The 15,590-nt window shown below is 37.2% G+C and overlaps 1 protein-coding gene across 1 annotated transcript in view; it reads left to right on the forward strand.

The window, feature by feature from the left end:
• The first annotated feature begins 364 nt into the window (after positions 1-364).
• Positions 365-15,590, forward strand: part of LOC108625857 (protein unc-13 homolog A-like) — a 31,030-nt gene continuing 15,804 nt past the window's right edge. The window contains exon 1 of the mRNA XM_018026182.2: positions 365-793. Coding sequence (XP_017881671.1) covers positions 772-793 — 22 coding nt within the window. The 5' untranslated portion in view covers positions 365-771. The remainder of the gene's footprint in view (positions 794-15,590) is intronic.

Consider the following 15,590-nt stretch of genomic DNA (forward strand, 5'->3'; position numbering starts at 1 on the left):
AACCAGAGTTCTGCAATGGTACCGTCCAGAGGTGTGTTCCCCTACCACAATAGTACCAAACGGGACGACTTCCATCCAAACGTACTGTCTGACGGCTTCTTTTACAGCGGGCCTGCCCGCGTGCCACGCGTAACCGAATGCACGGGTCGCGCGGCCCATATTACCCCGTATAGCCAGGCGTAGTCGCGCGAGGTAGCGCGCTGCGCAATACTTAGAGCTTTATAATGCAAGTACGCGTTACTTCTTTAACCCTTTTAGTGCTGGAGGCCGATATTTCGACATTCGCTGCACTGGCGAAAAGTGCCAGAACTTATATCGGCCCGCACCTTGTAGCGCTTTACTATTCGCATTGCGAAAGATCTCTATCTCTTCTCTCTGTTCCTTCCTCTGTAATATTCACGTATACAAATATATATATATATGTATATATATGAAAGCATACGTATTATAAATAGACATATACATAAATACGAGTGTAATATGCGCGTTTAACCGTATACGCGCGCGTCGTGTTCCTCTCGCATTCACGCATTTCTAACGTGTAGTACAGGCGCACAGTGCGAAAAACAAGAAAATAGTAAAGTAATATTGGTGCGGAAAGGGGGTTGTGTACGCCGTAATACGCGAGTGCGGTACTTTGATCCGGCGTGTCTCGTTATACGTGTAACTGCATCACTTTCCTACGCATTTCCACGCCACGTCAAGTGCCGCTCGGCCAACTAAGCGAATTTCTCAGCGCGTTAAGCCGATCTACTAGGAACATCTTCGAATATGTCGCTGCTCAGCGTCACAGGTACGTCTTGCTTTTTTGTCAAAACTCCTGTATGTATCTACTTACCCTCGTTGTTTCCTTCCGTGATTCGCATATTTCAAGATGCCGATAAGAAACAGCGAAACGTTTGAGTGGTAAATAGACATGAGATTTTCGATGGGACGCGATGCTTATTAAATTTAATTTATTGTTATACCATCGTGATATTTCTATAAGTTATATCAACTGTTTTTTCGTGTTTTCAATTTACACAACTTTAAAATATTTTTTCTAGTTAAATATATGTTTACAAAAGCTTATATGTACTTTCTAAAATTTTCGTACTGAAGTGAGGCAATGCTGCTGGTAATTGCTTTGGTACGTATTTCGTTTCTCTATGAGTGAATAATTCTACTTTGAAGCAGTTTACTCGAAATTTTCTGGAAGAACGTAAAATAGAGTTATAGCGCGAACGATAAAGTAAGGTTAGAGCAGTCATGCAAGGATGGCTGCCTCAGAACGGCTCGAATATTTTCTGCGCTCTCATCAGATTTAAAACTTTTTTCCTGTTTTGGAATAAAGGACTCTCGAGGAGAGCGAATGCTCCGAGGCAAACTTGCAGGAACGGAGAAATGTTTAAGTTAGTGATGGAAACAAATTCCCAAGATGCGTGGCAGAAATACTCAATAGAGCAAAGAAGACCGTGTTGATTAATATACGTTTTTCAAGTAATTAATTATTCTAGTAATGAAAAACATTTACCTGACGCGTTCTGTTTTGTAAATTCGAGTGTGAATGGTTCGCACGTATTTCTCTGTTGCATTCTTAGTTGTAAAATTATATAGCTTATAAATAATCTTAAATTCTTATTTCGAGTTGAAAAGCTAAACAGTGTATTTATACCGACTGGGGGTACATGAATAATGGAAATATTAGAAACAAGAGGAATTGTTTCAGTAATTTTTCATTCTTGTTCTGATAATATAAAAAGCGTAAATGTGTATAAAAAAAAGTGCACAATCTTTAACGTTACATTCTATCTTTAGTGTATAAAAGGATTTAACTTTTCTGGAACTTGAAATAAGGTCATCTAATTGTGGTATCTGTTCCCACTTTGACTTTCTTACAATTACATTAATACTATTTTTATTGATATTACTCATTTGAACTCGAGTCACATTTATCTTTTAATTGCACGTGTAATTTATATATGCAAATAATATTTTTACCTAGTCTATTACTTTGGCGCTTGAGAAGCTGCCTCGAGTAGTATGTATTTTAAGATTTATCCATTGCCATCACAAATTTTTAATTTAAGGAAGTAAATCCCGTTTAAATTACTATTCCTCTTGAAGTATGGAGGGATTTCAGTTTTCAGTACATTGTAAACATATTAACTTCAGACGAAGTACCTAGGATTTTCTATTCTGACTTTCGTATTTGGTCTCGCAACGATCCGGTCTTGAACGACTTAACCCAGTACTATAAATGACCAAAAGAACATTTACTTACTTGGAAGGTTATTTCTACATCGACTCAGACCTGATCAGTAACTATTACCAATGTTCTCTATCGCGTATTTCTTTAAATATATACATATCTAATACACGTGGTAAATCCTGTAAGATTTCACGCGAACTGATCACTTTCTATTTACTTTGTTGCCGTTTATATGAATGAAGAAGCGATTCTGAAGTTATTCACTACAGGAAAATCGATCCAGAAGCCAAGCTTAGCTTATTCTAAGAAACTAACTAATCACTTCTAATACAGTAAGGAAACTATAAAGATTTTTATTAACTGATTGTCAATATTGCTTTCGTCTTTATTCTATGTATCTGCTCATAAATATTACTAGACCTTGAGGTCTTGTCGTTCATGTAGACATGTGTACGAAGATCGCGTAATAGTATTCAGGTGGTAATGTTCTTTTAATGATACGCTTTTGGTATACGCTGATAACAGAGCATACGAGTGTTCCTACGGAAGAATAAGAGAGAGAACGAGAAAGTCCGCGAGAGAGCAGGAAGAGAAAGAAAGAGAAGGAAAGAGACGGTATAGTTCAACGGTTGACCCCGGTACACGGGGTCATTCCCTTCTTCGATCACCACCACCAACCCCTACCAGTTCTACCGCTCGTCTACCCCCCACCATTGAGCCAACCCCTTCTCATGCTCGTATCTTCCAACGATGCTCTACCTACCATCACGACCACGCAACTCGACTCTCTTCTCTCTCGATTGGCCCCGACCGTCCAATGTAGCTACGAGGTGTATGCTACGGGAACGTAAACTCTCCTCGTGCATACGTTTGCTTGACAGGGACGATGTTTAGGCAAAAGCTTCACCTAGATCTTCCTTTGGCTGTCACTCCGTCCGACAGGTAATAACTTACGCGATATTTGATTTATGGTAATGTTGATGTGACGGGTTTAAACCAGAGTTCTGCAATGGTACCGTCCAGAGGTGTGTTCCCCTACCACAATAGTACCAAACGGGACGACTTCCATCCAAACGTACTGTCTGACGGCTTCTTTTACAGCGGGCCTGCCCGCGTGCCACGCGTAACCGAATGCACGGGTCGCGCGGCCCATATTACCCCGTATAGCCAGGCGTAGTCGCGCGAGGTAGCGCGCTGCGCAATACTTAGAGCTTTATAATGCAAGTACGCGTTACTTCTTTAACCCTTTTAGTGCTGGAGGCCGATATTTCGACATTCGCTGCACTGGCGAAAAGTGCCAGAACCGATATATCGGCCCGTACCTTGTAGCGCTTTACTATTCGCATTACGAGAGATCTCTATCTCAAAATAAATTTATAATATGTTATAAGAAATCTAATTTCATTACGTTTTATTACGTTACGTTTGGTTTTTATGATCCTTTTTCCAAATCCTAGTAAAATCGTAAGATTCGTCCGGTTATCTTCGCATAAGCACCTCTTTTTCGCCCGGCACTAGAAGGGCTAATTATATCGTACAGATCAAATTACTGTCTTCCAAATTTTTCAATATTTCCATGCTTTTTTTTCTTAAAACTGATTTTCGAATGGTAGTTCAATTTCATACAAATGACTTGGAATCAAGGACTATTCGAAGAACAGTCAATTATTATTGTGTAAATATTACAAACACATATCAATATTGCTACGCACTTTTTCATACTTGACCCAGGTTAAAAAATTTGTTGTAGGCATCGAGTTGTGTATGTTATACACGACGCATCGCGTCGTGAATTTAGTTTGGTTTTAATAGATACATGTATGAGCTGTTTTTATTTGTCCTAAATTAAAACACTCTTATTAATGATTTCGTCACATCGTGGAGTACGTTCAATGGATACGCATAATCAGATATTTCCTTTATTGATTCCGTTCCGATTTGAAGGGGAAAGAGCCGAGGAAAACCGGAGCGAGATTAATAGGAAAGTCTCCGAGGATTTGCAGTTCTACAGATTACACAAGCAAAGATTTGAATGTAACAAGAATTTATGTTACCGACGTTATTTATTATCAGGATGTGACTACGGTTCGACTTGCGGATTTTATTTATTCGCCACCGGTGTATTGACGATAAAAATAGGTCGATCTCTGATGCGACGAAAAACGTCGTCGCCCAGATCGTATCTTTGCGATTGCACTCGGGGAATGATAACATCTTCTCTTTCGTGTGCAAGCAGAGGAATATTTGGGAACCGTTCCTGATTATTGGGAGCGACGGACTTCGTAAAAGATTGACGATGAGTTGTCATAATTTTAGGCGCATACGTACGTATATCGTCGAGGTCGGATTGGATATACCTATAGATTATGGCTTCTGACGTACTTGTACGCCTAACCCATTGGATTTTTACCCTACATACGTATACATCGTTAGTCTCATGCCACTGTGGGCGATGTATATTTATGTACGTTTACATTGGGTAAAAATTCAGTGAATTACATACATAGATGTACGTATTGACATGTATTTGTTGAACAACACGAATATGTATATTTTTATGGAACGATGGGGTCACGCAGGTTATTCGGGTTACCTCGAAATCCGAATACGTCGAGGGAGATGAGACTAATAAAGGAATGCTTTTATGATATCTCTGGCTACGTGTACCTCTCGAGATATTATAAAAATAAAAGTGAAGAAGAAAACGAGGGCGAACGTGTATACATATATTCTCTTAAAGAGCACGTTGACTTCAAATGTTTGCGTGACACGCGTCAACGTTGATCTATTCATGTTCACGAAAGTGCGAACTTGTATTGTTAAAAAATACGTACATAGAGATATAATAATAACAAGCGCCGAGGGATCTCGTGGATGAAAAACAGCAGGTCGTGAGAGTCTTTTCTCGGGATAACGACAGATTATTGGAAAGGGAATTGCAGAAAAAATAGAAAAAGTGCACAGTTTAATGCTTAATATGTTCAATACGCTCGAAACTCTTCTCGCTTATAATTGATCCTTGCGCTCATGTAACAACTGTATAACGCTTCCCTGTATTCAAAGAGTTACGTGATGTATTCTGTGCTCAAAGAGATATTAATATTCGTTTCGAACAATCTATGAATGTTATTATTGATGTATGGACCTACGTACGCACACGTGAATTTTCTGTTGACGCGGACATTGTTTTTATATAGAATAGAATAAAAGTCGGAGATGTCTCTCGATATGATAAATTTCATTTAAATCGTGCAAGCAATTTGTCGGATAGGGATATAAATTGAAATGGACGAAAAAATAGACGGCGTGCGAAAGGATTTAGCTACTGTTTATCCGATCTATTCTGTTTTCTTTTTTTTTTTTACGCTTCGTTCTTCTTTTCCCCCTTTCTTTGTTGCGCGTTCAAAGGATTCACGCTTGCAAATCCCCGGCTTGAGCTTTTTCTTTCCCATTCACTGCGTATAATATTTTCAATGACAATGTCTCTTCCAGAGACCTACTTTTTGCAACTCACACTTAGAAAAGGAACAACGTTGCATTTGAACGCTCCCCGTTTTTCACCATGTCGTGGAAATGTGTCATCGTTAATGGAGATGCATCGCCTACAATAACGAGGACAATCTATTTTACACTCGTAAAGGCCGGCCAAACTTTATTTCGGCTTGACGGCGCGACACGCAGAGTCGCGTTGACGTCGCTTTATTTCGCGCGAGGTTCTTTATGAACAGAAAACGATCTCACGTTTGTTCGTCATACGTCCTCGGTTTTCGAGCACTATGCGATGGGAATGAAATATTGTACGTGAAATGGTCCGGCACTATTGTGTTAATCGATGATTTACATTAATTGCCATTACTCGTTTGCCTTCGTTGGGACAAGAAATTGAAAACGTTTCAAGCTGGTTATTACAAGCAGTGTCATTTATTAATTACTAAATTATAAGGTATCTACTCATTCTCATTGTTAAAGTTGTATGAACTCTTAAGTAAAAAGGTACCTCTTTCGAAAAAGAAGAGTCTAAAGTCTGGTGTGCTCTAATCTTGATTTCATTCAAAATAGTCTGTTTTGAATATATAAAATTACGTAAAAACAAAGGCATTGCTATTTTATAATGCTCATATTACTAAATATCAGCATATTCTGATTAAATCATGAACAGAGCAGATTTACCTTTCGTCCTTTCAATGCGGTATCTGACGATCCAAAAGTCTTCTTATGTATGGTCGAAAAGTGCAGTTCCGTAAACCCATATTTTTTGCCAATTTTGTGGGTAACATTAACATACTGCCCTTTTAGGGAAGTACAGAGTCTACACTTTTAAAAAGAACTTGTGATATCAGGTAGGAACGCCTTTACAAGCTTTGAGATCTTTAATTCTATACGTGAGAGATAATGGTACTACAATTGCAACTCGTATATGAAATTGCATCGTTGCTGTAGAATGCGTAGGTGGGAATATTTTGCGATTCAATGAATTTCCTTTGGTAAACTCCTCGTTGTCAGACCGAAATGTCCTTTCAATACTCCATAGCGTTATTGTATTTCTTCTCTGAATTTTGTTTGGTTCGCTTGTTGAAATATCATAAATGACTCGTGGTAAAGTAGATCGTTTAAAGTCTCGTGCATGCGGTATTTATACATATGTGTTTCTATCCGTGTATGGGAATACGGTTGAACGAAGGGGATAAAGTTTCTTTAAAAGCGAAAATAGGAAACGTTATTGAACACAGAAACCATCGTACTTATTTGTTCGCAAACGAAAGCAGATCTTGTCTTCGACGGCAATGATATTTTCCGGCCATTTTCCCCCAGAGTCTCTAAAACGAGTCTGTGCCTCTACTCTGTCCACGATTCGATTGTTTCCATCGAGAAAAAGTGTATCAAAAACACCGCATCTAAATGGATTCTAACTTTATTTCCTCGCCACGAAAGAATAATTAATTCCAATTATTTTTGGTCAACGTAGCAGAAATTGATTATCTCCGAATGTAATTCCTTTCTATTTAAGACTTAGTGGAATTCGGGTTTAAGCGTAGATACATATATGTATATGTGTACATACGTACCGGCCACTATATTTGATCGAGTTATCATTTATTACTATTACACTGCAGAAATCCATACTCGGGATTCCAATAATTAATTGCATTGAAAATTGAACACGGATATTGTGAAAACAATTACGGTCTACGTCAAAGAACAGCCTATTTAGCCTACGGTCGTGGCTGATAATGTAATGAGGTCAGATAGATCGACAGATTTAATGATGGCACATATAGTATTTAAAACATCCTTTAAAACTGAAAAACTTTTTTATAATCGAACAAACAACCCAACTTCGTTTGAGCAGATGTATTGAGTTAGATATATCAGCTTAATAATTGATGTGTAAAGAAAATTTAAAAAAAATTCAGGTTGATAGAAACTGTGAAGAAATTGAAGGTCTCTTTTTTCAATTTTTTTTATCTGGGTTTGTAATAAAAATGTGAACATATTTTGACCATTGGTACCAGATTAGTACATGCTGAAAAATTTATCTACTAAATTCTATTAAGTATTAAACAGGAACACAGGTCATTTGGTCCGGTTTTATAAAACTTTTTCAATTACAAATGGTATCGGTTCAAGTTTGCTCTTTACTGTAGCTACTGCATACAGTATGAAAAATTATTTATGAAAGCGATCAAGAGTGAATGATCCCTCTTCGACACACCTGCTCAAAGTTCCGTTTACGTGCACTTTTACTACCTGATCAATCTTATTTATACATATATTCTCCAACTGACGAGGTCCGTGCATTGAAAATTTTTGGGGGGTAACGAAAAGTAGTTTCAATAGAGACGACGTTGTAAAAGGTTAGTCGGCTTTTTACGCTTCAAGCTTCTTTTTATACAAGTACCCCTCGTTCAGACAATGTTTCCAGAAAAGCTTTCGTTATCCCCGTCTCGTTGTTGGTCGAAAAGTTTCCCCCGGTTCCTTGCCACTTTCGTTGCAGTTCACTTAGGTTGATTGAAAGCGTGGTTTCGTTCGTGGAAGCGAATAGAGTAGGCGATTTCGAGTGGCTGACCACTAAAAATAACGATCGAGCACGGGGCCGGAGCGTCGAAAAGATATGTATACCTACGTTGTAGAATTTACGCTTATCTTCGTCAACTACTCGATGGCTTAACATCGGCGACGTACGCTGTGGATTCGTCCGGAATGAACTTTAGGAACCCTTTGATCTAAGCTACCCGTTGCCACTTTCCGTCTCTCTACACGCATCGGTGCCTCGACGTCGATATAATTAAGATATTCAACCCAAAGGATATTTGTCTCTGAAACGGTTCGACCATACTTACAAGTTTTTATGAATCTTTTGTTGACGTTTCGAAATGCAACTGAAATACTGTTCGATAAAAGTCAGAGCATTTTGTACTTTATCTGCAAAAAATTATTGTAATAAACCATTTATTTGTCCTTCTAATGCTTATACATCTTTATCAGATTGCAATTTAAATGATTCCAAATCTTTATTAAACGTATAATACGTTGCAAGTGCCAATTTATACTTCTATGATATATGATTGCATTTATGCAGTTAACATTTATATCCAATATTGGATTTATAGTTAATGAAACGACGGGAACGTATCCACTGTGAAGAAATTGAAGGTCTCTTTTTTCAATTTTTTTTTTATCTGGGTTTGTAATAAAAGTGTGAACATATTTTGACCATTGGTACCAGATTAGTACATGCTGAAAAATTTATCTACTAAATTCTATTAAGTATTAAACAGGAACACAGGTCATTTGGTCCGGTTTTATAAAACTTTTTCAATTACAAATGGTATCGGTTCAAGTTTGCTCTTTACTGTAGCTACTGCATACAGTATGAAAAATTATTTATGAAAGCGATCAAGAGTGAATGATCCCTCTTCGACACACCTGCTCAAAGTTCCGTTTACGTGCACTTTTACTACCTGATCAATCTTATTTATACATATATTCTCCAACTGACGAGGTCCGTGCATTGAAAATTTTTGGGGGGTAACGAAAAGTAGTTTCAATAGAGACGACGTTGTAAAAGGTTAGTCGGCTTTTTACGCTTCAAGCTTCTTTTTATACAAGTACCCCTCGTTCAGACAATGTTTCCAGAAAAGCTTTCGTTATCCCCGTCTCGTTGTTGGTCGAAAAGTTTCCCCCGGTTCCTTGCCACTTTCGTTGCAGTTCACTTAGGTTGATTGAAAGCGTGGTTTCGTTCGTGGAAGCGAATAGAGTAGGCGATTTCGAGTGGCTGACCACTAAAAATAACGATCGAGCACGGGGCCGGAGCGTCGAAAAGATATGTATACCTACGTTGTAGAATTTACGCTTATCTTCGTCAACTACTCGATGGCTTAACATCGGCGACGTACGCTGTGGATTCGTCCGGAATGAACTTTAGGAACCCTTTGATCTAAGCTACCCGTTGCCACTTTCCGTCTCTCTACACGCATCGGTGCCTCGACGTCGATATAATTAAGATATTCAACCCAAAGGATATTTGTCTCTGAAACGGTTCGACCATACTTACAAGTTTTTATGAATCTTTTGTTGACGTTTCGAAATGCAACTGAAATACTGTTCGATAAAAGTCAGAGCATTTTGTACTTTATCTGCAAAAAATTATTGTAATAAACCATTTATTTGTCCTTCTAATGCTTATACATCTTTATCAGATTGCAATTTAAATGATTCCAAATCTTTATTAAACGTATAATACGTTGCAAGTGCCAATTTATACTTCTATGATATATGATTGCATTTATGCAGTTAACATTTATATCCAATATTGGATTTATAGTTAATGAAACGACGGGAACGTAATAAATATTTAAGTGTTTAATATTGTTCGAATGGAGGCAATTTTGGTTCGAATGGTTACAGTAAAGATAACCAGGACGGAAGTGTATCACGGAACGATGGAAAGAGCGATTTTACGAACCCGCGTCTCGTATTGCGAAATAATACAACGCGAAACTTTTATGAGCGCAATTCTTCTTCGACTATGAATACGCGTTAACGGCAGAATGGCCAAGTTTTTTCGTTCCGGGAACATTTCTCTTTCGCGGGGGTGACAGAAAGTAGCAAGCAAAACGGACTTTAATCTGTGTCATAAATATGCATTACTTGGAAAAGTCTACCGTGGGAAGCGGCAGTTAAACCTATGCCGAGTATATTACAGATTACAATTGCGGAAACAATTTTGTAACAGTCCGGAAGAACGAACGAATTTCGTAATTGTCATGAATAGAAATTTCATGATTCTTTTATTTGTGTTTACTATGTGCAGTACTGTATCCAAATATTCAAACATCCATAAAAATGATATTTTAATTTGTTATCGAAACATTCATAAATTATATATTGCCTGCGTATAGTGAGCGTAATATTTATAGACAAGCTTTGCACAAAATTATGTGTGTGCAGGCGTGTAATACATATAACGATAAGCTTAAACGCTTGATTGATAGAGCTACGACCTATTAATCGGATCGTACGCTATCAACAGCAGATCCGATAACTTATTAATCATTATATGCGCATTAGTCGATCATGCATCTGCAAAGGGCACGCGATCCATCTCTGTTTTCCTCCATTTCAGAATCGGATAACTAAATGGTGGGAAGGAGTAGGAATTTAATATAAGGATCCTGTGGGAGTTTGTAGACGCAGGATCATCCTTGATTAAGGATATGGGTTTCGTCTTTATAAATAGGGACTTTGAACTCAGAGGACGTTGCGACAGGAAAAAAGCGCAAGAGTCTTAAGAAAAGAGGAAAAGCAATAGCTTGACTGTCGCCAGACAGCGGATTATAGCTAAGCATGTATGTGCATTCTTTTTCTCCGTCCATCTTTCCTCCTTTTCCGTGCACGTTCTCGACTATTCATTAGAAAATATTCTATGTCTTAACTTTCTATGTTTACCATTTCTTTCTATCTATTTCCGATAAGTGGAGCAAGTAAAGTCAATAATTAGAATCGTTGAAAGAAAATGCAACGTTGAACCATCGAGGAGACGTTCTCGTTCCACCATCTGTTGGTTTAATGAAAAAAATTAAAAATATCTGAATCGGTAAAACTTACACTGAGAAGAGGGTCCTTCGATTACTTTGATCTCGATGTACGTCGTATTTACTACTATTACTAGTTATACTACTCCCTGAATTCGAAAAATCACCGTCTTTCTTTTCTTAGTTTATAGCAATTATCTCGTGTATCCTTTTTATCTATAGAAAGAATTTGTTTAGAATAACGAGTTTTGCAATGTATGTAAAAATCATTGAAATCAATAAGCTTTCGTTGAATAAGTTTTACTTAATAATACGATTTTCTAGTATCGTTGTCGTAATTCTAAAAAATAAAGGGAAAATAAAGTCGCATTCGTGGAACATGTTTTTTGTTCCCACGTGTATCGATGTCCATCACCTGTTTGTATATAATATATTAGTACATATACTACATCCTATTTTGGGATATGCGCTCACGTCACGCTCCCGTTTTCTGTTTTCCTCCATTTCAGAATCGGATAACTAAATGGTGGGAAGGAGTAGGAATTTAATATAAGGATCCTGTGGGAGTTTGTAGACGCAGGATCATCCTTGATTAAGGATATGGGTTTCGTCTTTATAAATAGGGACTTTGAACTCAGAGGACGTTGCGACAGGAAAAAAGCGCAAGAGTCTTAAGAAAAGAGGAAAAGCAATAGCTTGACTGTCGCCAGACAGCGGATTATAGCTAAGCATGTATGTGCATTCTTTTTCTCCGTCCATCTTTCCTCCTTTTCCGTGCACGTTCTCGACTATTCATTAGAAAATATTCTATGTCTTAACTTTCTATGTTTACCATTTCTTTCTATCTATTTCCGATAAGTGGAGCAAGTAAAGTCAATAATTAGAATCGTTGAAAGAAAATGCAACGTTGAACCATCGAGGAGACGTTCTCGTTCCACCATCTGTTGGTTTAATGAAAAAAATTAAAAATATCTGAATCGGTAAAACTTACACTGAGAAGAGGGTCCTTCGATTACTTTGATCTCGATGTACGTCGTATTTACTACTATTACTAGTTATACTACTCCCTGAATTCGAAAAATCACCGTCTTTCTTTTCTTAGTTTATAGCAATTATCTCGTGTATCCTTTTTATCTATAGAAAGAATTTGTTTAGAATAACGAGTTTTGCAATGTATGTAAAAATCATTGAAATCAATAAGCTTTCGTTGAATAAGTTTTACTTAATAATACGATTTTCTAGTATCGTTGTCGTAATTCTAAAAAATAAAGGGAAAATAAAGTCGCATTCGTGGAACATGTTTTTTGTTCCCACGTGTATCGATGTCCATCACCTGTTTGTATATAATATATTAGTACATATACTACATCCTATTTTGGGATATGCGCTCACGTCACGCTCCCGTTTCTTCTACTTCTTTTTTCTTGCCAACATGACAGTAACGCAGGTAATTTTCATGCGGTCATCGCTACATATTATGGGTAACTATGTTGTGATGGTTATCGGTTTTATGGAGCAGCCGGAGAGCAATCGAGAATTTCGCGAGTGAAGAGGGCACCGGGGTCCGACTAGGTTCACGTACTAGGGCTGGGAGTTAATTACGCGCGAAAACAATATTATCGAACGAATTATCGGACAGGAGAGCGAAACTCCGTTAAGTGCAGGGCCGCTCATTACCAGCCTTCTCTTCGACGTAAATGTGCTGCATACACGGTATTAATTATGTAGGCGAATGGCCAATTGCTGAATTCAAAACGAACTTGTACCGTTGGCTTTTTGAAATTTTTATTTCCGTTCCTTTCTTCTTCTGCGTGCGCACGCTTTTAATCTTTTTATCGTCGGAATCGGGGACGATGCTGTGACCGAGATTTCTAACCAGCCGGAAAGTTTCTTGCGTATTATTGTCCAAGAGCGAAAACGGACATCTGTTTTTCGTAATCGGGTAATTAAACTTTTCGTTAGGTATTATAGACGATACGCCTTGCTACCACTGCGTTGTAATTTCTTTCTGTCTTTTTGGTTCTATGAACAAGATATCTTGCATTACAATTTCTGTTATATGATGCTATAAATTAATATATTTTGTATTTATCTTTCCTTGTCTATCCTTATTATTATTCTGTGTTATGAAAATGATGCTTTGAAATTTTTACAAAATAAGGATAAAAATATAGCACACCATCTTCGATTATTTTCTGCTAACAATGAAATCTCTTGAAAGTAGATTTTCTATTTCAAAATTTCAGATGAAATGCATAGTATAAGATACAACGGATTTCCTAAGAGAATATTCTATATAAGATATGCGAAATATTTCGTCTACTGCATCACGGAAGAGAAATTAGAACGCGAGATATCTCGTCCATGGTACCGAGTAACGAACACTGTGACGTGAGATATACTATGTACATATAATCCATAGTATCAGACAAGTGACATGGTGGTGAAATGACTCGCCGTTGGTAATGAAAGGTTCCATTATGGAGATGTTCTCCTTGAAATGAAAATCATCTTCCGATACATAAAGCTGTTGGGTGAAGCACTGGTCACGATGGTTGAAAATTTTGCGCAAGGATCTTCGTTTAAGTCAAATAGCCCGATTTGAGTTTAATAAAACGAAACGTTTTTTGCTGTAACTTTGTCAAGTTTGAAGATCGATCGGTTTCAATGATAGGTTCGTCTTACGCATAATTGAAGTTTTGCTGAAAATTTAAGAATATTTCCTTTTCCTCATCCGAAGATAATTAAGATTATGACATTATGTGTATATAATTAAGAGATGTAGGAGCTACTTTGCATTTTGGAGGGACGTTTAATATATGCTTAGTTAATTTATGTTACGAATAATTTTATTACGTATAAATTCTTCGATATTTAATTTCGAATAGGGTTTACAAATTAATGAACCAATTAAAATATACATTGTATCTTCATATAATCATGAAGTTTAAATATTTCATGCTCGAAAGTTACCCAGTATTAAATTTGATAATAATTGGTTTCGCTCTTGTTATCGAAAGAACTGCCCCGGTGAGCGTACCTACATAGGTGGGTGGTTGCATAATTCTCCTGCGGAGTAATAAGCCATAACTTATTAGCGTGATGTACGTTAGACTAGTATTGGTTGGGGCTTTCAGAATATTTATTGGAACATTAATGTACGATCTCGTCGCGCTTGGAACGGAAAAGGGTATCGAACTTTAGAAACAGAGTTTAACTCGATAATCCTCGTTTCTCGATGTTTGCAATCCGTATTTGAAATAGAGTAAATCCTGTTAGCGCGAATTAATCGAGTACGTCACTTAAATTATATTCCGACGAATTTAATTAAAAAGTATGGTACGATAAAGAGCCAGATGGATGGAGATTAAAAGTGGGACGTAACCGTGTGATCACAATCGAAAATTATATTTAGTCGCGTTGAACGCGATGAACTTTCAATATTTGATAGCGCTGTCTCTCACGAGACGGTCCACTTCGTGATATCGATCTGTCTTACACTTTACGAGTCTGGCTGCCGACAGTAACGAAAGCGAGGAAAACTGTTAAAAAATTCTTTTCCACGGACAATTTATTACCTATATCGCAGTAAAGAGCGCTTTGTTTACCGGTTACGCCCGATATTGTCTACTATACTGAATATAAAAAAATTTATCGATTCTTACGGTACGCAATTCTTTATTAGTCCGCATAAAATTGTAAGTTCGGCATATAAGATATCTATATTGGATTTTATGGTGGGATCAAGACGGATAAAGATCGCAGTTGATTTATGTCTTTACCGAATTAAGCGATGGAGAAGCAGCAAAGATACCGCGCTATATCTGAAATTGATTGTTTAAAAGAAAAGTACAAAATAAAATGGTTCCTTAAGGATTTAGACGAAATTAATCCTTCGTTTCATGATTTCATTTTATAAATGGTCGGAAATTTATAAAGCATCCAATTAACCTACGGATTTAGATTTTCAACACGCGGCGGAAGTAGCTTGGGACTATTTTATTCGACGTTGAATGCTGAATAATTTAGGATTTTATTGAAACGTATCAACCGGTTGATTTTATTGAGAGCGGAAGACCGGCGAGTTTTATTGGTTTCCAAGGGGTTTGAGGATCCCTTAGGATAAAAACGGATAAGACATCATAGCCTCAATGTTAGCAATCCGTTTCGATTCAAGTTTGAACGAAATGTTCGTATCGTTTTGTCATTTTCTGTTCAAGATCTTTCACGATTATGTATTTTATAGAACATAATTGGTTATAGAGTTTATAATAATCTATAATATAGTATATAGTAATTCATATGATAATTTATCAATGGAATTACTAAGTTCTTCAATCTGTTCGGAATCAGAAGAGTTTATT

This window comes from Ceratina calcarata, unplaced genomic scaffold (genome assembly GCF_001652005.2).
Source record: "Ceratina calcarata isolate Rehan_Ccalc_2016 unplaced genomic scaffold, ASM165200v1 scaffold376.2, whole genome shotgun sequence".
Taxonomy (NCBI): domain Eukaryota; kingdom Metazoa; phylum Arthropoda; class Insecta; order Hymenoptera; family Apidae; genus Ceratina; species Ceratina calcarata.